We start from the raw sequence: 24,230 nt of genomic DNA on the forward strand, positions 1-24,230 counted from the left end.
TTATTTTGTACATAGTTATAACAATTTACAAAGGTTGATTTTTCAGTCCTCTAGTCCTGATTCCCTGTACCAGTAGGTCTAGAATACGAAATGAAATTTCTAGGATCTCTTGATGCCCAAATATTAATTCTTCTTTCACATTTTGGCATAAAATCTTCTTTGGGTTGGATTCTCTGACTATGTTGAGGCTGCAGACTGTAAGGATTATTATGTACAATGTTTGAAAACCTTTGATCTTGTTCCCACTGTTTAGGATGTTTCCATTGATCAGATTGTTTTATATTCCACTGGTTTTCATTAAAATTTGGTTTATCATTACTCCACGATTGGGAAGTTTGTTTCCATTGGTATGTAACATATGGTACATTTTGTTGGTAAAAATGCATTGGTAGAAGTGGTGGTGGTAAGAGTACAGGATATTTTTGATCTTGGTGTGATTTAGATTTTTCATCACCTTCACTCAAATCCACATCAACACTTCCTACAGTATCTTTAACATCATTGTCACTCAAATCCATATCAACAATTTCTAAATTATCTTTTAGCGGACTACTGACAGCTTCTATAAGCAAATTTGGTGGTGAAGATGGTACAAGAATATCACAAAATGCTTGGCAATCAGCATCAACAGATACCGTTAATGAATTCATACTAGTAGGATGTGTGGAACTATTGAAGTTTCTGTGTTCAATACAGGAAGTTTCATTTATTGTTTTTGGAGAAACTGTTTCATCACTATCTATTATTTTTGATGGTAAGACACAGTGATCAATTCCTGACTCTCCATCAGTTTTATTGATAATGTGAGTATTTTGATAGGAGATTTTCTCATGAAGAAGCGAAGATGCTGGCGTGTCATTGGTTGTCCAATCACTTTGTAGAGTTACATCGCAAGCTAAAAATGTTGGAAATACTTAATGATTTTTTCATGATTTGAAGCTAAAGTTTTTGCTCAATATTTTATACAAAACAATAAAATAAAAAAAAACTTATTTTTTCTTGCAAACATTTTTAAACATTGAACAACATAAGAAAACAAATATTTAAGAAAAACTATTTTAATGAAATGAAATTACCAGTTTGTGGAACATGAGATCCTGGCATAGTACTTTCATTTACAATTGATGACAAATTAGTAGGAGATACCATATTAATGGAGAATTCAGAAGTTATAAATTGATGAGTAGATGACATTGGAGTATGTTCATAAGCTTCATTACTACTTGCAGAATATGTAGTACTTTTATTATTGTTATTCATCTAAAAAAAATAAAAATAATTATACATATCATAGTACAATAAATGAATCATAAGTATATAAGTATTAATTAGCATACGATACCTTTGTTTGGTTAGGAAATGCAAAATATGATAAAGTCTCATCTGGGGGCAGTGATGGAGCATCATTTAGGAACTGATTGGTTAATGATTGTTTATCTTGATTTTTTATTGCTGGAAAATTCATAGAAGCTGGGCCATAAGGTTCTAAATAAAAGGTAATATTAGAAATAAACCAAATTAACATAATAAAAAAAAGTGATTTTAAGTACCTTGAACCGTAGTGAGCGCAGCAATATCAGTATCATTAATGGTATTTATCATGGAAGAATTCATAGTATATTTATCAGAGTTTAATACAGCATTATTGTTCATATTATGTATGTTTAAGTCTACAATAGAAACAGAAGATGCTGAAGGAGGTTGCCCATTAATGTGAGGTAAAGACATTGGATTTTTTATTGGCAAATAACTAACCAATAATTCCAATACACTTTTTAAAAGTTTTACTCTTTCAGTGTAGTTGAAATATTCCTGAAATAGTTTCTTATATAAGTTTTCTGTTATATCATATTAAAAACAAATATATTGGTTTTACTTGAGCAACAATTTTCATTTCTGTATTTTTTTTTTTATAATAAGATTTAGCAACTTCTATAGCATCTATTAGTTGGGCACGATCAATAATTTCTCGTTTTAAGCATTTAATATAACTTTCAATGTTTGACATATTATCATTAATTAATTCATGGCTCAATGTTCGATCTAAAAAAACATAAGTTTGTACATATTTTTAAAATGGATATTTATACATTTTAAAGAGAATAGGATAAGATTTTAAAGTAGCAGTATTATCATAATGTTATAAGTAGTTTTGAATTAATTAAGCCACTTCATTTAATTTTTAATAAATCTTTAAGTTTAGGTTATTTCCCTGATATTTGGAAAAAATCTTTTATCACACCAATACATAAATCAGGGGATAAACATAATGTTTCAAAATATAGGCCGATTTCTAAATTATCTCATATACCTAAAATATTTGAAGCAATTATAACTAAAAAATAACCAAAATAATGTCTTTATACATATGTAAAAACCAACATGGATTTAGACCAAAAATATCGATTTCGACTAATATATTACTTTTTCAGTCTAAGATACTTGATTCCCTTAATAACCATGCCCAATTAGACTCAATTTATACTGATTTCCAAAAGGCATTTGATAAAATAAACCACAGCCTACTTCTAAATAAATTAGTTTTATTCGGGATCCATGGTAGTTTTTTAGATTGGATAAAATCTTATATTAGCTCTCGTACTCAGGCAGTAAAAGTGTCTTTTAATATTTCAAAAGACTATTTAGTTATTTCTGGAGTGCCTCGAGGTTCTCATCTGGGCCCCCTCTTAATTATATTATTTATAAATGATCTACCTTCCATATTTAATAGCTCAGTGGAAGTTCTCTTTTTGCTGATGATGCAAAGATATTCTCAATAGTTAGAACTCCTGAAGATACTTTAAATTTACAATCAAATTTGGATAGGTTTGCAATTTAGAACCGTCATAATCACCTACCCTTAAATATAAGTAAATGTAGTGTTGTTACTTTTTCTTGATTAGATAATGCAATTTCTTATAATTATAAAATTGATAACTGTGTCAATTCTGTTAGAGACCGAGGAATCGCTATCGAAAGCAATATGTCCTTTTCTATACATATCAATACTATAGTTAAAAAAGCCATTGAAATGTTAGGGTTCATTAATAGAAGTATGAAAAATTTTAAAAATCTTAATACATTTAAAACATTATTCTTTTCTCTTGTCAGATCTCATCTCGAGTTTGGCTCTGTAGTCTGGTCTCCTAGTTATTCTTCATATAAAGAGGCGATTGAAAAAGTTGAGAATAAATGTTTAAAACTTATATGTTATAAATTGAAGATACCTACTTCCACCAGTTTGCAATACTCGGTTTTCGGATTTACAAGTAGTGAACTAAGAAGGAATGTTGCAGATATTATGTTCATATTTGATTTACTGAACGGTCTTATTGATTCCCCGGAATTGCTATCTATGATTGGTTTTATATCACCAAATTAGACTTACCCAAAACAATCTCAAAGTAACGAAACCAATCACTGACTCCCTAGAAGACACTCATTTCCCTCACTCAGACGTTATTAAAAACAGAATCCCTCTGATGGCCCCTTGGATATTCAACAACTATGTAAACAGTGAACTTAGCGAACTCGCTAAGAATGATACCCCACCCATTATCTTCAACCAACACCTACGTCCTACAATCAATCACTTCCGATCTCTGCGACCACACTGAAATATACACCGACGGCTCCAAAACGGATAACGGAGTTGGTGCTTTAGTAGTATTTAGAGACCACGTATCAATGCTGAGACTCCCCAATTTCTGCTCAATATACTCAGCGGAGGCAACGGAAATTTCTTACGCCCTAGACCTCATCAAAACAAGATGCATACTCAAAGCAGCTATACTAAGCGACTCGCTAAGTTCTTTAAGGAGCATCGAAAACTTCTTCGAATGAAATCGGCAGAAAAATTCAGAACCAACTGCATAACCTCACCAATTCCGGATACTCCATCATCTTGATATGGATCCCCAGCCACAGTCAAATCACGTGAAACGAGAGAGCCGACAGTGGCGGATCCAAGGGAGGGGTAAAAGGGTAAATACCCCCCCCCCCTTGAGCTTGTTATATTTAAATTTTATAAATGTATTTAAAAAAAAAATGTCGGTTGAATTTTTTCGTTTTGATAAAAAAAATTGTAAGAAATGTTGATAAACATGATATGGGTTGTCAGAATCAAACCACAACATAATATTTAGGTTATATTCAGCGTTACGTATCATTGCATATCGGTATGAACCGCTAGATTGTATTCCTCTATTATCTATTTACATTGTTCCACTGTGTCTTACCTATACATTTATTAATAGCTTATAACAGTTAACGGTTATAACGATAAAAACGTACCCACTACCCAAATGAATTATGATAAACTGTCAATCGGGATTTGGTATGACGGTTTACTACATGGTAACTACACTCGTTAAATGTTAAAACCACAAGTACACTAATAAATAATAATAAAATTCTATCTTATCTTTTTGTATGTATATCTACGATAAAATATCTTGTAGAGTTGTAGACTGTAGTCTTTAGATTTTCAGATTAGTTGTGTCCTACGCATCAAAGTCAGTGCGTGACGTGTATTATTATATTTCCATTCCGTATTTTCAATTTAATTTTGTCACGTAAAAATGTCCAAACGAAAGTCTAATCCTATTCTAGAAATGTTCAATAAAAAACAAAAAAATAATGAAAATGACGTTAATCACCTAGCCTCACACTCACCTGTAAAATCAGTAATAGATCAAGGTATTAATGAATTACTAAATCCGTAAAAAAAAAATATTGTTTATTAACTTATATTTGATATTAAAACTGTTAATAGAGATGCAATATGAAGATATTATAATTGAGTGTAAAGGTGATGAAGAAGAATTAAATGTAAGTAATTTATTACAACTCCATTCTGACAATCCTGAAAGTGTGAATAATGAATGTAATGATGTTGGTATTTTGTAGGAGTCAAAAACTATTTTCACTGATACCATAAAAAAACACTTGCTTACAAATCCATTTATTCCCCATCAAAATGATCCGCTACCATATTCTGAGCATTTAAAAAAAGGAAATACTGTAAAATATTATTTAAGATTTCATCATTTTCAAAGATTTACATGGATAATATACTCACCATTTAAAAAAGGAATTTATTGTAAATTTTGCACCATATTTGCTTTAAATAAACTAGTAGGATCTTATAAATGTAACAGCGAAGCAGGCTATTTAGTAAAATATCCTCTTATTTCCTTTTCTAAACTTATTGGTAAAGATGGAGCACTTATAAAACATGAAAATGCTATATATCATAAAAATTCAGTTGAAGCTTCAAAAGACTTTTTAAAAATGTACGATCGGCCAGAACTAGAAATAATTAATAGATTAGATGATCATAGATTAAAACAAATCAAGGAAAATCGTTCAAGATTATTACCAATCGTTGATACTATTATTACTATGGGTAAACAAAACATACCATTTAAAGGTCATAGAGATGACGGAAATTTGCTTGATAAACCTGAAAACTCCAGTATTACGAATGAAGGGAATTTTCGTGCTATTTTGAGAATGCATGTTAGAGCTGGAGATAACGAGTTAAAAAATCATTTGCAAAACAGTTCACAAACGGCCACTTATATTTCTAAAACTACACAAAATGAGTTGATTGATATTTGTGGGAAAATCATTTCAAATAAAATATTAAAACAAATTTCTGTTAATAAATTATATTCAATAATGTTTGATGAAACCACCGACATATCCCACATTTCCCAATTAAGTTTAGTATTAAGATATTTCAACAAAGATTCAGTCAGAGAAGATTTCATTTCCTTTGTTGATGTCCATCAAGTTAATTTCGAAAATAATGATGTTGAACCGAAAATAACTGGTACTTTGTTGGGAAAAACTGTTGTTAAAATAATGAACCAAAATGGATTGAACTTAGATTACTGTGTTGGTATTTGTACTGATACTTGTAGTGTCATGGCTTCAGAGCAAGCTGGTGCTGTTTCTGAAATAATGAAGCATACAAAGAATGCAGCCAGAGCTCTTTGCCGAAGTCATGCACTAAATTTGGTATTATCTAAGTCAGCAAATATTTCAAGTGTTAGAAACTGCTTTGGTACAATTAAAGAAATAATTGCTTTCTTCCATAGTTCAGCCAAAAGAAATTTTGTTCTCAAGCAAAAATTAGGTTCCGAGTTGAGTGGCTTATGTGATACAAGATGGGTAGAACGACACGAATCTTTAATGTTTTTTAATGATAATTTATTACAAATACTACAGGCTTTAGAATGTATAAGTACATGGGATGATGTGACTTCTTCTTCAAAATCACATTGCTTTATTCGTTGCTTAACATCTACTGACTTTATCGTCTCTGTAAAAATTACTAATTTAATTTTTACAATAACACATTCCCTAAGTAAAGCACTCCAAAAACAAAGTTTGAATGTGAACACTGCCACTGAGTTAATTAATAATACTAAACAAATTATACAGAATGAAAGATGCCAAGCAAATATTACATTTAATAGAATTTGGAAAACCATTCTAGACATTTCAGAAAAAATTAATATCGTTCCTTGTATGCCAAGACTATCAGTGAAACAAACTTGTAGGTCCAACATCTCATCTGATACAGTTGAAGATTATTATAGAAAAAATACGTTTATCCCATTATTAGATGCCATTATTACAGATTTCAACCAAAGATTTGAAAAAAATACTGTTCCAATAGAAATAGTTTTATCGTCTTTACTTCCAAAAAAAATATCTCAATTAGATACTGAAGAACTACAAAGAGTAACATCACATTTATGGGGAAAATATTCAGAATTACTAAGTACGAACATAAGTACTTACAACAACGAAGATATATTCAAGTCAGAAGTTGAACTATGGAAAGCCAAATGCAACAGTAATAATACAATGTACAACGTATTGGATAATGTAGAACTTTTGAAATTATGTGACGAAGACATCTATCCAAATTGTAATTTTTTAATTAAGATTTTGGTTGTTTTACCTGTGACAGTGTCATCGGCAGAGAGAAGTTTCTCTACCCTCAAAAGGTTAAAAGTCTGGTTGAGAAATAGAATGAGTGAAGAGAGATTAGTTGGATTAGCTCTGCTGAATGTACATAATGATATTGAAATCACGCCTGATGAAGTCATTGACCTGTTTGCCAAAAGTAAAAATAGAAAGCTAGACTTAATTCTGTAATTAAATTTAATATTTTATTTTTATAATTATTTTATTGACATATTATATACTATTGTGTAAAATGTACATTTATATGTAATCTTATTATATTTTTAATTTTTTTTTTGTATTTTTTTTTGTCGCTGTACCTACCAGATCTTTTAAATTAGTGTTTTTTTTAATTATAAAAATGTTGTCATTGATACCAGTTTGTAAGAATAAATTCTAAATGAATATTAAGAAGGAAATAATAAGTAATTAATGTTTATATTAATAAGTATGTTATTAAGTAGGTATGAATAGTATCTGATGGATATATTTTTATTACCCCCCCCTTGATGAATTTCTGGATCCGCCCCTGAGAGCCGATGAAAATGCTCGCTAAGCAATAACATCCCCTGACGCTATAAAACTTAATGGCTTTACTCTACACGACGCCAAATCTTTATCTAAAACAATCACAAGCAACATATGGCTTCGGGCTTGGAGACTAAGGTCACGTGTACATTGGCGAGCGGCGAGCGGCGAGCGTCGAGCGGCGCGTTAAGAAAAAAATTTAAGCCCATGTAATTAAATCGGAGTGTGTACATTGATTACTAGCGGCGAGCGGCAGTTACGAGCGGTAGCGACGTGTCACGTCGCGTCGCGTCACAGATCGAACATGTTCGAATTTTGACGCGCGTTGCTCTTGAAAATATACTATACTTATATCAGTTTACAGTTGTTATTTTACTTGTTAACAAGCAACATCACTCATGTCGAAGAAGACAAGTCAAAATACACGGGAAATTTTAATTTCCGAGGTGCAGACAAAACCAAGTCTTTGGGATGACACACATCCCGGATATAAAAATTGTGAAAGGAATAAAAAAATATGGGCAGAAATTGGAAAAATCGCTGGATTGACTGGTATTATACATTTTATAATATATTATAATATAATAAACTAATATTTATTTTCTTTAAATAATATGTATAATATTACAAATTACAATTAACTCTCGTTATGTCAAAGCTCAAGAGGACAGAAAAAAATAATATTAATTATTTCGGAGCACTACAGTTATTCATATCAATTATACATATTATATCCATCTTACATTTATTTACCTTTACCTCAACATTATTAAAAAGAATATATTTTTATTCTTAATTTCTTGTACACCGATAAAAAAAAAATAAAAATAAATGTACCAACAACATTGGACATGTTTTTTTGGATAATATTTTAATTCCACATATTACTAAAAATAATAATTAAAGCGTATTGGCAATACTACAATAAAAATATTAAATAAGATAAAATATTATAGATATAATATTCAATTTTACATAATAACCTACTGAATTTATATTTAAAAATAATCTACGAACGCATTTCTTATGTCTTTGGCTCTTTGAAGAGCATTTGCGCCTCTCGCTCGTTGAACCATTGTTTCATTTTCCCAAGTATTTCCTGTGCCAAGCATAATGTTGCAGTAATCTAAATCACTATTTCCATCTTTTTCCCTGATAATATTGTGTAATATACACATACATTTTATAATGATAATAGCTTTCTTTGAGCTGACTTCTATGTCTTTTCCAAGTAGTCTCCATTTAGCCCGCCGAAGTATACCAAAAGTGCACTCAATGCATTTGCGTGCTCTCGATAAATGATCGTTAAAATTTTCTGTAGCTGCATTTAAACCTCGAGAAGGAAATGGACGCATTAAGTATGGCTTTAACGGATATGCTTCGTCGCCAATTAACACATGAGGAACTTTAATATTTGTCCCCGGAAAATTTTTTTCTGGAGGCATATTAAATTTATCGTTGTCTATCAAATAAAATAATTCTGAAGATGCAAAAGTTCCACCATCACTCTGTTTTCCTCTTGCGCCAACTTCAATTGTTAAAAATTTTTTATCAGCATCAGCAACTCCTTGCAAAACCAAAGAAAAATATTTAAGATAGTTGAAGTGGCTTGATCCAGAATGGGAAGGACATTTAATTTGGCAATGTTTTCCGTCTATTGACCCAACGCAATTTGGAAATCCCCAACGTTTATAATAATCAATAGCCACTTTTTCCAGGTGTTCTTTTGTTGGTACTGGCATAAATTCATTAACAAGTTCTTCCCATATAGCTTGACAAGTCTCATGAATAATTTTAGCTATTGTGCAAGCACCCATTCGCATCGAAAAAGCCAAGTTTCGAAATGAAAGACCCGTTGATAAATATCTATATAAAACCATAAATTGATATGTTATAATATCTAAATAATAAATATTTTTTTTTTTAAGTAACGAGTTAATTTATTTAAAAGTCACGTTACTTATAGACCAGTCAAATTAGATTATCTTTATATAATTTTATTTTCAAAATATTTCACTTATTTTTAATCTATTTATAGGCATTTTAATTATTCGATTTTTAAAATTTTTTTTTTAAATGTTGAAAAAAAAATTCCGCATCGATAAAATACTTGAGAATTTAATAGAAGACTCCACCCGAGTTGTTCAGTTTTCTTACTGTCACTCAAAAATTATTAAAAAATGTAGGCACAATTTTTTTTATAAGCGTTTGAAGTGCAAATATTTACAAAATCATGATGAATATTTGCTAACTATTTTGTAGTTAAAAATGTATACCTATACATTTTACTATAAAAAGCTAAGAATTTAAATTTAACACTAGGTTGTCCATAAGTTAAGCTTAATTGTAAAAAAATTTGAGGATTATTCCATAAAAAAATTTTACGAGTGTTTACATTTTCGCGTAAAATAACGATTTACTATGCTCTATCAAACGAATTTTAACACACACATTATACTGACCTACTCTATAACTGAGGTCCACCCCACCCCTACTGTATACTTTTAGTACATAGTTCTAAAATAAGTGTATCGTTTAATGTAGGTATTTTACTCAGTCTCGTTTACAATTTTACAATTTACCTAGGTATTAGTAAATAATGAATAATATGTTTTTAAAACAGTGATTTTAAGGACTTAAAATTAAAATTTCAAAAATCAGGCTTCTTATTTCTTATGGAACCAGATATACTTCTCCTCTACAATTTTGTTAAGAGGTGTTTTTATGATAAAACCACTCAGTAACCCATTATTTTTTAGGACATGATGCAAAAGATAAATGGAAAAATTTAAAGGATAAGTTCAGGAAAGAATTGCAAAAAATACCAATAAGTCGTTCGGGTGACGGTGGTAGCGAATACAGAAGCAAATGGCCATTTTTTAATTCGATGATGTTTGTTAAAGACACTATTATACCTAGCAGTATGTCCGGAAACTTAAGCATTGAAGAAAATTCTCAAAAATCATTTTCTGGAGCTTCAGATAATGAAAGTTATATAGAAATAGTGGATACGCCATTAACTGCTGACGCTGAGGCTTTATCACCCTCCACGTCTATTTCTCAAACCACTTCTACTTCAAATTATTATACCAAACACTCAATAAATCCAAATATTAAAAAAAGACGTATTGAAAGAGACAATACTCAAAAAATTATAGAACTTGAAGAACAAAAAATTGCCATTTTACAAAAAGCACAAGAGAGTGAAAAAAAACCTGAAAATCCAGACGCTCAATTTCTATTAAGTCTTTTGCCTTATTTAAATGGATTGCAAGCACTAGAAAAACTGGAACTTAGAAGTGAAATACAAAATGCTGTGCTCAACGTTTATAGAAGAAAAAGCTATTCATCTAATAGTTATGCATGTAATCCAGAAGTATCACTCATACAAACCACATCATCTCAGCAACCAGTCCAAAGACAAATTTATCGGCCATATAATAATGAAGAAAATGTATCTTTACAAACAAGCGAGCAAACCCAATGGAATGTGCCGAACATGAACACAACCGTAGGTGTTGACATACTGAGTGGAAATATGTCATTAGATACTAATCAACATTTGTATAATGTTAATAACACACTAGGTTAACATTTTAAATACAATAGCAACACATATTATATCATAGTTAGTGCCCATTATGGCATTATGAAACAAAAGACTGTTTTTTTTTATTGTTATTAGCAATACATGGTATATAATGTTATAAGTTACTTTTTAATATGTTGTATATTTATAAGTTAAGAAGTTATGAGTCATAACTATTTATAAAGGTTGAATTATAATAATAACACATTTGTGGTGTTACATTGGATCCTTGTTTTATTATTTAAATATTTACTTACCTTATAGTTACGTATAATCTTTCAGCAGGTGATATTGGTTTTTTGAAGTTTGTGGTTTTCTTTTTAATACGATGACTGATTTTACATAAAATAAAATCATACGTCTCAACTGACATTCGTAAGTACTCGAAAAATCTCTCTGGTGATTTCCTTAAGTCATTATACAAGTGATGATACTCTCCATACATTTTTCTTCGGCGATTTATGGGATGAACAGCAACCCTTTTTTTTTTAAGTAACTTTTTACGTAAAAATGGATTATCCAAGATTAACGAGAGACGTTCTACTGTGAGGAACGACATTTTTTCGTAATAACACGCAAAATAATACGGTAATAACACGCACAGAACAGTCAAAATACAACTATGTACTGAAAACAAATTTATAAAAATATAGCATGCTGCTGATGAAAATAACGCGCCTCAATGTACACACGTTGCCGCTGGTCGCTCACCAAGCGTCACCGCCACCGACGCCGGCGCTTAACGCTCGCCGCTCGCCGCTCGCCAATGTACACGTGACCTAAGTTCTACAAAACACAATGAAAACAAACACACCACCCTAGCATGGCCCTCCCCACCGAACATATCAAGGAAAATAGAAACGGCAATCAACGGAATGCGAATTGGGCACTCATCGTTAACACATCAACATCTGATGAAGAGGGAAGACCCCCCCTATTTGTACAAGCAGTGGCACACAGCTCACCATCAAGCATATCAATACAGAATGCCGTCAGTTTGAGAGAGGAAAACGGGAAGCAGCAGTACCACACATTCTCGCCGAAGCCCTTCAGCCAGCCAACATTCAAAACACGATATCATTTATGATCAATTCTAATTTAATCAACCTTCTGTAAAATAATCTGTATATTAATATTAAGCAATTACCTTCCAATGTAACCCCATACATTTGTTGTAGCCAATGGCCCTAGATGCCGAGGCTTTTATTAATAATAAAAAAAAAACTACAAATCGTTATTTAAGAAAATCGAATCTGTTCCATGTACCATTTTATAAAAACAACTACAGTTCCGTATTTTTTTTCCCTAGAGCTCTATCATTATGTAATGCTATAGCCGAATGACATAGATTTCTTCTTTATGTCACGTGATTTATTTAAACAATAGGTATATTTAGGTTTAAATCTAGCAATAAATTAAATACCATTATTATTATTATTATTATTAAGATTAAGGCAAATATTAAAGTTGAAATGTGTTTATCTGTTGACCAAATTGTAAATTATTAAATCGTATAAATTAATTCATGTCATAAATTGTTAATTAATTATTATTCACTATTATTACTATTTTATTTTATTGTATTCATACTCATATTATTACTATCCTAATTATTGTTAACTCTTATATTGTAACTTAGTGTCATATTAAAACTTTATATACTTTCTGTACTATTAATACCAAAGGGTACCTACCCGTTTATAATGTATAAATAAAATAAATAAAAGAATAAAATTACATTTCTTCAAATCATATAAATATAAATCTCTGTAGACAAAAACATAGCATCTAAGGTCTCTATACCAAACTACAGTAATGTCATAGTACAAGAATATTACCTTTTAACATATTCTGTATAGTTTCTTCATTAGTAAAAGACAAGATAGCTTCTGTTAAATTTTTCATCTTCGAGCCATTAATCTGTTCCAGTTTAGCACAATAACGTATTTTAGTTTTTATTGCATCAATCTAAAAACAGTAATATATTTAACAGAACTACTTATTAATAACACTTTTAAGCAACTTCAAAAATTCTAATTTCACATTTTTAAAATGTATGTATAACAGTAAAAACTATTTTAAAATCAGTCATAAGTAATTATTAATAATATATAATATTCTGTAAGAAGTTAATATCAGCAGTACACTGTACACCATCAAATTAATAAAATTGTCAAGTAACTTGGAAGAAAACCATTAAAATACAACATACTTAAAATGGAATATGTTTCTATTTCAAACCAAAATTATATAGTATGCATTAAGAGTGATTAGTATTTTAGTTACCTGTACACAGGATGATAATTTCATTTAAGTAATTGAATTTACATAAAACTACATACTTATGTAAAAACAAAATTGTTATTTATATTTTTTACTAAGGATTTTTATTTTAAATTATGAAGAATTTCATATTATGTATATTTTTACAAAATGTCAACAAGTACAAATTGGAGCAAAAGCATTTTTATTAATAAAAACTGTTTTAAAGGAACTTCAGCTCACATTTGCTGTCTCTATCTTTAGCAAGTTTGCGTGTAGCAAAATCAATTTTGTGTTTTTAACTCTTAAGTTTAAACCCTACTATCAACGATAAGGTCAGATAAAAAACTAATTTGGGAATCTCAAAATATTTTGATGGTATTTAAATTATTATGTTTATATTGTTATGAGAATTTTAAAATTGTAATAGTTTACATTAATAGTTATAAAAATAACACATACTAGTTTAGCAACCTCTTAAGCATACATTTGGAGCAGAAGCAATTTTATGAAATTGTGCTACACTATGACAGTGTATAAACTGAGTGTCAAACTCATATATTTAGAACGCTTATAAACACAAAAAATATCAACTTGATATTTATCTAAGATAAGTATATAATTAAGATATTTCTTATGAAAAATTATAGTATATAGGTAATAAAAGAAAATTTTTAATAATTTTTGATTTTTGATCCAAAAAATTGAATACCTTAATAAATATTATGTACTTAGCCATCTTATAAAGGTTATTAATAGGGCTCGGATGTTTATGAAATTGCATATTTTTTTCTATTTGTCCAATTTAATGCTGACCTGGATACAAATTTTATTCATATTCTACTGAATCAAATAATACTATTTTTATTTTGCATATTTTTGCATATTTATAGTTTTGTATTTTAATTGCATATTTTGGGATTTTAAAAACAAAATTGCTTATTTTATTACATTTTTTTAAAAAATAATTTAAATTAACGAACTACAACATTTTACCAGTCAACATAACTAAATTAGAATCATCAGGACTGACTTTGCTCGAATCAATTGAAGTTGTCAACAAGAGAAACCCTCAAAATGGCTAATGGAAAAGTAGGAAAAGAAATTTACAACAAATTTCAGAACGTAATTGAAAAAATAAAGGATTTAAAACTTTGGTACAAATTTCAAAAATACATTCCGGTGGAGTTGATACTATGGAAGGAATAGAAGAAGATTTGAAGGTTGAGGATCTTGCATTTTTCAAATATGCTCTAATAACATCAGTTGATGTAGAACCACAGATATATAAAACAACTAGATAGCCGACTCGATCTTAATATTGAAGCAAATCCGCCATATGCGAAGCTGGCAATGTTTACATTATACACCTTATCACTGAAAATCATATCATAATTCATAATAACCACAAACAATTCAAAATTTCATACGTTTTTTAGTTTTTACTCGTTTTTGTGAAACCGACATTTTCAGTACGCTTTAATTTGTAATGTTATGAGTTTTAAATATTTTTATAAACTTTAATACCTACTTTTTATATTTATTTAATTATGGTAGCATCGTGTTCTGCACATGGCTGTGTAAACAGACAAACTAAAGACACTAAAAATCATTTTTTCACGTAAGTACTTCTTATATTAAAATAAATTACGTTGTTCAAACTATTTATCACAGACAACTGCTCTTTTACAGATTTCCATTGCGAAATCCTGAGCGCAATGCTAAGTGGATAAAAGCTGTTGAACGAAAAGGCTTTACTCCAACAAAAAATTCAAGATTGTGTGATAAACATTTTTTGAAAACTGATTTTAAAACACCAGTTGGTGGTACATATAAATTGTTATTGTGTGATAATGCTGTACCATCAATATTCAACATGACTGTTATTCAAACACCAACCAAAATATATCGATCAGAAACTTGTGAACCATCTACAAGTCAATTAACTACTTCAGAACTCTCTACATCAGTTCAAGATGAACCATTATGTCATACTCCAAAAAGACATTTGTGTTTTAAAAGTGCTGAAGAAGAATATTCATTAATCTCCACTCCTTCTAAATGTAAAATAACAATATCACCTTATCGAAAAACAACTCATTCAAAATTAGTACTTAAAAATAAAATAATAAAGCAAGCTAATACAATTAAATTATTAAAGCAACAAATCAGACGTAAAGATATTAAAATTAATACTTTAGCAGGTCTTTTAAAGTTACTAAAAGACAAAAAAGTATTAAACATGGAATCTGAAGAACTTATGTTAGACAAATTTGGCGTACTCTCTCAAGAACTATTTTCCAACATTCATAAAAATCAAAATATCGAACCAAAAGGTAGACGTTATAGTAAAACTATAAAAGAATTTTCGCTTACATTGAATTACTATTCTCCTAAAGCTTATGAGTATGCACGGTTAGTTTAGTTCTTATTAGTTCTTTTAATAATGCTTTTACTATAGTAATACTGATACTGATAAGTAAGATATTTATTATGTTAACAGGTCAATATTAATGCTTCCTCATGCAAAATCCATAAGAAACTGGACATCTTCATTAAATTGCGAACCTGGATTTTTGCAAGAAGTACTGGATTCTCTACAAACATTGGATGAAAATGATAAGCATTGTACTATAGCATTTGATGCCATGTCCATCAGAAAACAAATCATTTGGAACGATAAAAATAATAAGTTTCTAGGATATTGTGACTTTGGAAACAATTTAGATATTGAAGGTAATGAAACCCGAGCTACAGAAGTGTTAGTGTTTATGGCTATTAGTATTAATGGCAAATGGAAATTACCTATTGGGTATTTTTTTCAAAATAAAATATCAAATGGAAATTACCTATTGGGTATTTTTTTCAAAATAAAATATCTGCTATTAGTCAGGCTGAATTAGTTAAAACAGCCCTAACTCTAACACATAATGCCGGTCTTAAAGTTTGGGGTGTGGTTTGTGATGGAGCATATACCAATATATCAACAATGAAACATTTAGGATGTGTAGTGGATGGTAGTTACGAAGAATTAAAATGCTGGTTTTCTCACCCAGTAAATGATCAAAAAGTATACTTTATACCAGATACCTGTCACAATTTAAAATTAACGAGGAATACATTAGGAAATTGTAAATTCATCGAGTCAAATAAAGGAAATGTGAAATGGGCACATATTTTATATTTACATAGTGTACAAAATGACATAACTTTTAAATTTAGTAATAAAATTAGTTCAGCTCATGTTCATTGGTATAATAATAAGATGAAGGTAAAAAACGCTGCTCAAACGTTAAGTTCTTCTACTGCTGATGCTTTAGAATATTTAAACAAAATCAATGTAACTGGTTTTGCTGATGTTGAAGCAACTGTTGAGTACTGTCGAGTTGTTGACAGAGTTTTTGATTTCCTTAATTCAAAAAGTTCATTTTCAAAAGGTTTAAAATCTCCAATTTTTAGAAATAATATTAGCTCACTTAAAAATATTATAATCCCCTTAATTAAATATCTGTACTCTTTAAAATTTAATAATACTCATTTACATAAATCAAATAAAAAAACTTTTATAATTGGATTTGCTATTGCTGTTAAATCAGTTTTCAGTATAGCAGAAACAATATTTTCAGAACATTATTCATCATTAAATATGAATTATATTTTAACATATAAATTTTCCCAGGACCACCTTGAGTTATTCTTTGCCCAAATTAGACAACGCTATGGATCAAATAACAACCCTAATGTGGTGCAGTTTAAGACAGCTATAAAACAAATTTTATTTAAAAATTATATAAAGTGTAAATCTAATGGAAACTGTAATGTATTTGATGACGATATTTCAGGAGGGATTTTTGAGTTTAAATGGTACAGAAGGCAAAATGATATTGATGAGATAACATGTATTGAAGAGTTGGATGAGGACATTTGTAACAGATTAGTACTACTAAATACTTTAAATACTGCATTAGCAGAAGCCAAAAATAATATTTTATATTACATTCTAGGATATATCATAAGAGGAATTGTAAATAATTTGAGTTGTAATTCATGTATTACATGTTTATTTCAAAAAATATGTGACCATAGTTATACTCATTCATCTGTTTCTCAATTTCTAAATTTAAAAAACAAAGGGGGGTTAATATCAGGATCAGAAGATGCATTTAAAATTATTATAGAAACTGAAAAATTATTTTTATACTATACTCACAATTTAAAAAGATTAAATTTTCCCAACTTAAATATTATAATATTACGTCAAATCATAAATAAATTTTCTTTAGATCACAGCATTTTTCAGGACTTAAATTGTGAAAATATTTCGATATTAGATAGACCACACAAAATTGTACTTATTACTTTAATTACTAACAGATTTTTAAGTATCCGTCTCAAATCTTATGGAAAAATGTTTTCTTCTAATATCTTGAATCCAAATAGCAAGCGTCATACACTTACTAAACAAATATTATTTTCTCATCAATAATGCATATTAATTATTTATTGTTCTATGCCTTATAGTTAAATGTTGTATGTTATTCTTTTAATTATGTTTAAATATTGTATCTTTTTGTTAAATAAGTAGTTAATCATGTTAATGTATGTTTTTATTAGGTATTATTCATGTTGTACATAAATAACTATAAATAATGATGTTTTTCTATGATATAATTCCAATAAATACCTATTAATTATTAAGTATTTTTTGTAAAGTTTAATAGCACAAATGTATATAATACTGTACAAGTTATAATACTATAATTTTTGTATTGAATTAAACAAAAACTAAGTATTTGATATTTATTTTTAAGTCTATTTACTTTTTGTTACTTTTCTCATCTCAAGTATTAGAAAAAAATTAAAAATGTTTGTTAAACTGCATTATCGTTTATGTTTATTTTATACCCAATGTCACACATAAAATGTTGTTTAGTGGGATATTTATAATATTAATTACATTTTAAAGTCAATGTTTTAAATATTTAATTAAATTTATGTAACTACTGAAGCAAATTGTTATTAATTATTTTAATAATATTTAAAATTAAATAACACGTTATCATTACAATGATAACGTGTAAACAATGTAAACATTGCCAGCTTTGCATATGGCGGCGTTATTCATGCCCTCCTGCGGTGTTGTATAGGAAGTCGGCTATCTAGTTGTTTTATATATCTGTGTGTAGAACAAAGTTTTTCATGCTACAAAAACTTACTTAATGATAACAGACGCAGTCATAAATTTGAGCAAATTAAAAAAACCATAGTAGCACAGTGTAACCCTAATAATGTAATAAATAATAAATAATAATATAAATTAAAGTAAATAAAACACTATGTACATTTGAAAAATATATTTTAAATTTTAGTAAAAAAAAAATAATGTATACAAATAACTACTGGGTAATAAAAATATAATATTTTTATTTTATGAATTGTAATACAATTTTTTGTGCATATTTTGGTGTTTTTATTGACTAAAAATGTATATTTTTTTATAATTTTTAGCTCATATTTTGTTAGAATATTTCATAAAATTTTAGTGTATAAATGCATGCATATTACAGTAGTTTTAAGTGCATAAACATCCGAGCCCTAGTTATTAAGTATCTATCTGTGAAGTATTTATTTTGCTAAAATGTAATGTAAAAAAAAAAGCAGGCAAGTGGATGTCGTTCGGCTATACACTAAGCGACTAGAAGGTTGCTGTAACAAATAGTTATCATTTGATTTCAATGATATAATATTATTGTATTCAAAAAATGATTCTGAGCTGAGATAGTAAGTCAGTCTAGGATAAATTTTGGTTTGTTTTTCCGGTCACTTTTGAAAACTATTGGGAATTTTAAATTTTGACCTTCCATCATATCCACCAACTACATTTACTTTTATACCGGAAAATTTCTGTTGAAAAAAATCAAAGCACATTTACTGCTTACTCAAGCCGTGTTGAAACACAAAAAAAAAATAAAAATAACAGCCGTCATTGTAAAATCAATACATTCATCTCTCCGCTCCAAATCAAAACTATATATTTTGAAACCCTAAGAATTAATTGTGACAATACCTATAAGTGTCTTATAAAATAAAAAATATAATATTAGAATATTATGAGCTATTTTATGCACATACGTAGATGAGCAAAATATGGCAATGTTGTAATTTTGTGAAATATATAAACTTAGTAGGTACATAAAGTTTTAAATAATTTTTTTAGGTAATATGATGTTGATTCATTTGTTAAATTATTATAATAAAATATTCAAACAGTTCTTACTTGAATCTCTTGTACAGAATTAGTTGATTTAAATTTATGAATTGGTGTAGTTAATAAACGAGTTAAATCAGCTAAATAGCTAACATCATATACATCTCGTTCTTCCCAGATTTTAATAATTCTTGAAATTTGAAATTGTATTGTTTCATCTCTAAAAAAAAACAGTGAAATTAAAATATGAAATAAAAGTTCATTTTAAAATGTGATTGCATTTATTTTGTGAGAAAAACTTTAAACCAAATTAAGCCAAAGATGGATGATTGCAATAAACAAAAAAATAAAATAACATGGATGGCATCGCATAAATGAATCTATAGTCCAGTCTGTAGAAGAAATACTAAATAGGAAAAAACCAGCATCGTAATGCAAATGGATAATAATGGGAATAGTTCAAGGCAGAAAGATGGAAAACGCATTTATTGTGAACAATTTGTTAAAAACCAATCTTCAGGTTGATAAACTAAAAAAAAATTTGATGTATTAACTTCATGATAGGTATTCCAAATCCTTCAAACTTTCAACTGGAAATGTTTGTTGACAATGCAAAAATAATAACCCAAGATAACTCCCTGAAATCTTCAATTATCTCTAAACAGCAAACATAGTAACCATCTGGTTCAAAAAACAAAAACTTAATCTGAATCTAAAAGTGTAACAAAAATCTTTACCCTTAAACAGTACAAAGATCTCCAGCTCATTCACATAGAAAATCAAGCCATAGAATGGAATATTTAAGATGACTCAACACTACCTGGACAAAAAAAATGAATAGTGAAATTAATTTAAATAAAAAACTTGCATAATACTATGCAAGAATGGGTATCCTTTATCCATTAGTCAAGTATAATTTGGAGTATAAATCAATGCTTCTAATAAAATCATCTAGCTTACTTTAGGTACACCTTAATAAGTTGTCCACTTATCACATACTTATGGATGCCCAGTGCTTAAAATCCAAATCTTAATCCTCCAAAGCAAGGTTTTGAAGATATGAATAAAGGCCCCATTGTTTATGAAGAATAGGCAAATTTACAACGGCATGAGAATACTTCTCCTCTAAGACTGAATAAGAACTCAATTTAAAAATTACCACACAAGTCTTAGAGCCTTCACATTTCCAATAACACAGTCTTAACACAGTTCTACAAGTAGGAACTAAAAAAAACAGAACCTTCTCTTATCAGATGATAAAGAAGACGAAGAATAAATTTAACTAATTACAACTACAAAATAAATTTAAATAACTTTTAAAGTATATTGTACATATTATTGCAATTATTGATAATTAAATTGTGAAACTAATAAGAACATGCAATATATAGCTATGCTGACACATTTCTAATAAATTAATTTAAAAAAAGCATAATATTCTTACTTGTTATTGATATAGAAATGTAGTAACTACGTAACATAACTTACCGGACATAGGGGATTGCTTTTTGAATAGCAATTTTCCATCTAACAAAAAATTTGTAATTTTTTTTCTTGCTGTATTGTATGACATGGTTGGCTAAGTAAAACAAAGTCAAACGTCTCTTGATCTTCACCTTCCTTATAGTATTCAACCAGATAATGATTATGCTTTTGTAATGTTTATGATGTATAAGGCACCAAGTAGACAATGATTGTATTGCACTCTGAGAGTTTTGTAAGAGCTTTAGCATTGTAGCAAATTCTGAATTTGAATATTCTACCATTTTTACGTCTGTTGTACAAAAATATATTTATTAAATTAATAACATGTTTGGCTAATGAACATCAATCATTGGAAATTACTTATTTACATCCCTAATACCAAAATTCCCATCTTATTGGTAATTAGTTGAACAAGAAACCAATATTATTAAAACACTCAAATCATAATCGAGGTTGCAATACTGAAGTTATTAAGCTACGAAAAGCTATAAATCATATAAATAAACCAATTTTATTATGTAGTACCAAAATTAAAGGTTAAACATCTAGCTCAATAGAAATATTTGAATAACACGAGTAAAAAGTGAGAAATTCAAGTGTTGGATAATAAGTGTAGAGGTGATGAAAGTACTATAATTTACAGCATCCAACACTTATGCAAATGAGGTAGGTTACCTATAACAAGTACCTAGTCACTCCTAGACCCATCAGCTCCAGTTGCCTAACTCAAAGTTCTAACATCTTATTAACATACGAACCAATTTCTGATTGCTCTATCGCCTTCGGCATAAGGAGTACACAATATATTTTATTCAATACAGAAAATTGGTTAAATACCTTACTTTTATCACAAATGTAAGTACAGTACGCCATAGTCATTTGCTTAACACATGGTATATGAGTGAAATTTAATTGGATAACGTACAACAATAATTGGTAGGTAACTTACTTAAATCACTATAAGTCATACACAAATACTAACATATATTAGTTAATGGTCATACAATTGCACACTGCTCGCGATTATCACAACGATGAAAAGGCACAATAATGTGTCGACGTTTATTCTACTGCGTACGCCGGAAAGTCACTCTCACTACTCAATATACATTTTTCATAGTCGCTAATTAGAAATATTGTAATCAATTTAACTGACAAAAACGAACTACCGACATGTTGTCGCGTATTGCGTAGGTACTTATCACTATATCGTAGCGACGCATAAAGAGGGATGTTACGGCAAATGATAATAATAGTAATAAACGTCGACGCCACGACTATTGCCACATAAAGCCAGGACGACAGGTTGCGTATCAGACACTATCAATTCTGATGAGGCAGGTAACCGTGATACCACGGCCAATGGCCTATGATTTGCATAGACAGAGAACGGCTGCGATACTGCAGTATGTAATATGTTATGGACCGCTTGCAAGAACAAGGTGATTCGCTTAAGAACTATTGCCATTGTAATATCACGAAATATTCAAAACGAAAAAAGATTTTTCTTAGTAATCACCTAATACCAGAGAACAAACACCACTACCTATTAAAACACGACACTGTAAATACAGTAGATAATATTAATGATTGATTATAAATATTTAACAGTTGAAATTTATCTCAAATAAGTTCATTAAGTCCATTACGATTAAATATAATACTGTTGCTTACCTTAATCCAAATCTTCGCATATAATAATAAAATATTATAGAATAGGTACATCGACCTTTTACGATGTATTGACTATTACCGAAACCGCTGTCCTTACGAAATAGTGTACGAGTTTAATATTAACCTTTCTCAATGCAAAAGACTACTTTAAAAACAAGTAATAACTAATGTACTGCTATGTACTGACGTCCCGCCATATACGCATATATTTTAAAGGCTTAAATAGCGAGGGGGACATAATATGAGATTATTCACATTGGGAAGTTGTCGACCTCGGGGATTTAAGAACAACGACGCAATAAGAAATCGAGTGCGTAGTTCTGAGAATCCGACTACCGAAAGTGCGTTGCGAAAATATGAATGAAAAGAGTTAAAACGTGAAACATCTATAAAAATGTTAAAATATAATATTATAATATCTTTACTCTAATCTCTTGACCGACACGACCGGGCAACCGTTTCCTGGAAACCCACGACCACGCACACGTGCAATAGTAAACGGGGTCAGCGCTATCTCATCGCTAGGAGAAGAGTGGAGAGTAGGCCTATAAAACAGGGACACATCCACCCGATATTCAGACGTGATTTACCAGAGCCAGTACGAGCACTTTCACGCCAGTCGACTCTCTGACAAATTTCAGTGTACCAAAAATATTCTATCAGTTTTACATGTCAAAATAAAGTCTATGTTCATAATATTCTACAATTGACTTAGAATTATTTACACCTCATCATCTCTTGTCTTATACACCACGATCTGTGGGCTGGACCACTACAGTACTATTTTTTATAGTAGTGATTAGCCTCTTATTATATCATACATCATCGGACAGGTGAACCAATAAGAAATCATGTAGGCTGTTTTTCTAGGAATTGGCAATAATAACCAAAAACAAGTAACAACACCACACCAGCAAGCCGCACTAGCTGCTACATCAAAAGAGCCGACTGCCGCACCACTCATGAGCTAGCTCGTAGAGCAGCCTGATCAGATGTATTATAGCCACGAAGACCGGAGCAACTTCTCGTCAAGCACACACGTTATTATACACATATAGGTACTTTATTTTTTGCTGATAAACGTTTTCGTCGGTTCACTTGGGACTTGTTGTATTTTGTCTCAAAAGCTTACGGATTTTGAACCTTAAGAATTACGGGCACAACAATACGTAAAACATTCCTGTTATTTAGTATGTATTAAGGTTTGTTGCAGCGCAAGCCACAAAGAAATGCCTTTTTTGATGTTTTTAAAAATGTCTATGAAATAAGAAATTTTTATTTTTAAAATGTCTTACGCTGTGTCTGAAAGCGAAAAACAAAACAGCTTGTATTTCGTCGCTCGCTGGCGCGACGAACAGCATTGTCAGAATATAATTCGCTCGCCTTCGCGGTTCGCCGCGTTCACGATGGGCATAGCGTTAATAGTCCAACTTTTCATTTAAAAAATATTAATTTATAAGTTCTGTAAACATTTTGCGAGCAATGAAATAATACTTGAAAAAC

At 29.6% G+C, this 24,230-nt stretch overlaps 1 protein-coding gene and 1 pseudogene across 1 annotated transcript; one reads left to right on the plus strand and one right to left on the minus strand.

The window, feature by feature from the left end:
• LOC111039681 lies at positions 1-22,358 on the minus strand. Its single transcript, XM_022323272.1, has 9 exons — positions 22,003-22,358; positions 21,057-21,342; positions 19,638-19,788; positions 12,937-13,066; positions 1,877-2,043; positions 1,551-1,812; positions 1,343-1,485; positions 1,077-1,260; positions 1-895 (listed from the first exon to the last, which is right to left on the minus strand). The coding sequence occupies exons 1-9, from the start codon at positions 22,019-22,021 to the stop codon at positions 51-53; spliced, it is 2,187 nt and encodes a 728-aa protein (XP_022178964.1). The 5' UTR covers positions 22,022-22,358; the 3' UTR covers positions 1-50.
• LOC111039682 lies at positions 14,645-15,306 on the plus strand (annotated as a pseudogene).
• Positions 22,359-24,230: the final 1,872 nt, after the last annotated feature.

The sequence above is a fragment of the Myzus persicae genome, unplaced genomic scaffold (genome assembly GCF_001856785.1).
Source record: "Myzus persicae strain clone G006 unplaced genomic scaffold, MPER_G0061.0, whole genome shotgun sequence".
NCBI lineage: Eukaryota > Metazoa > Arthropoda > Insecta > Hemiptera > Aphididae > Myzus > Myzus persicae.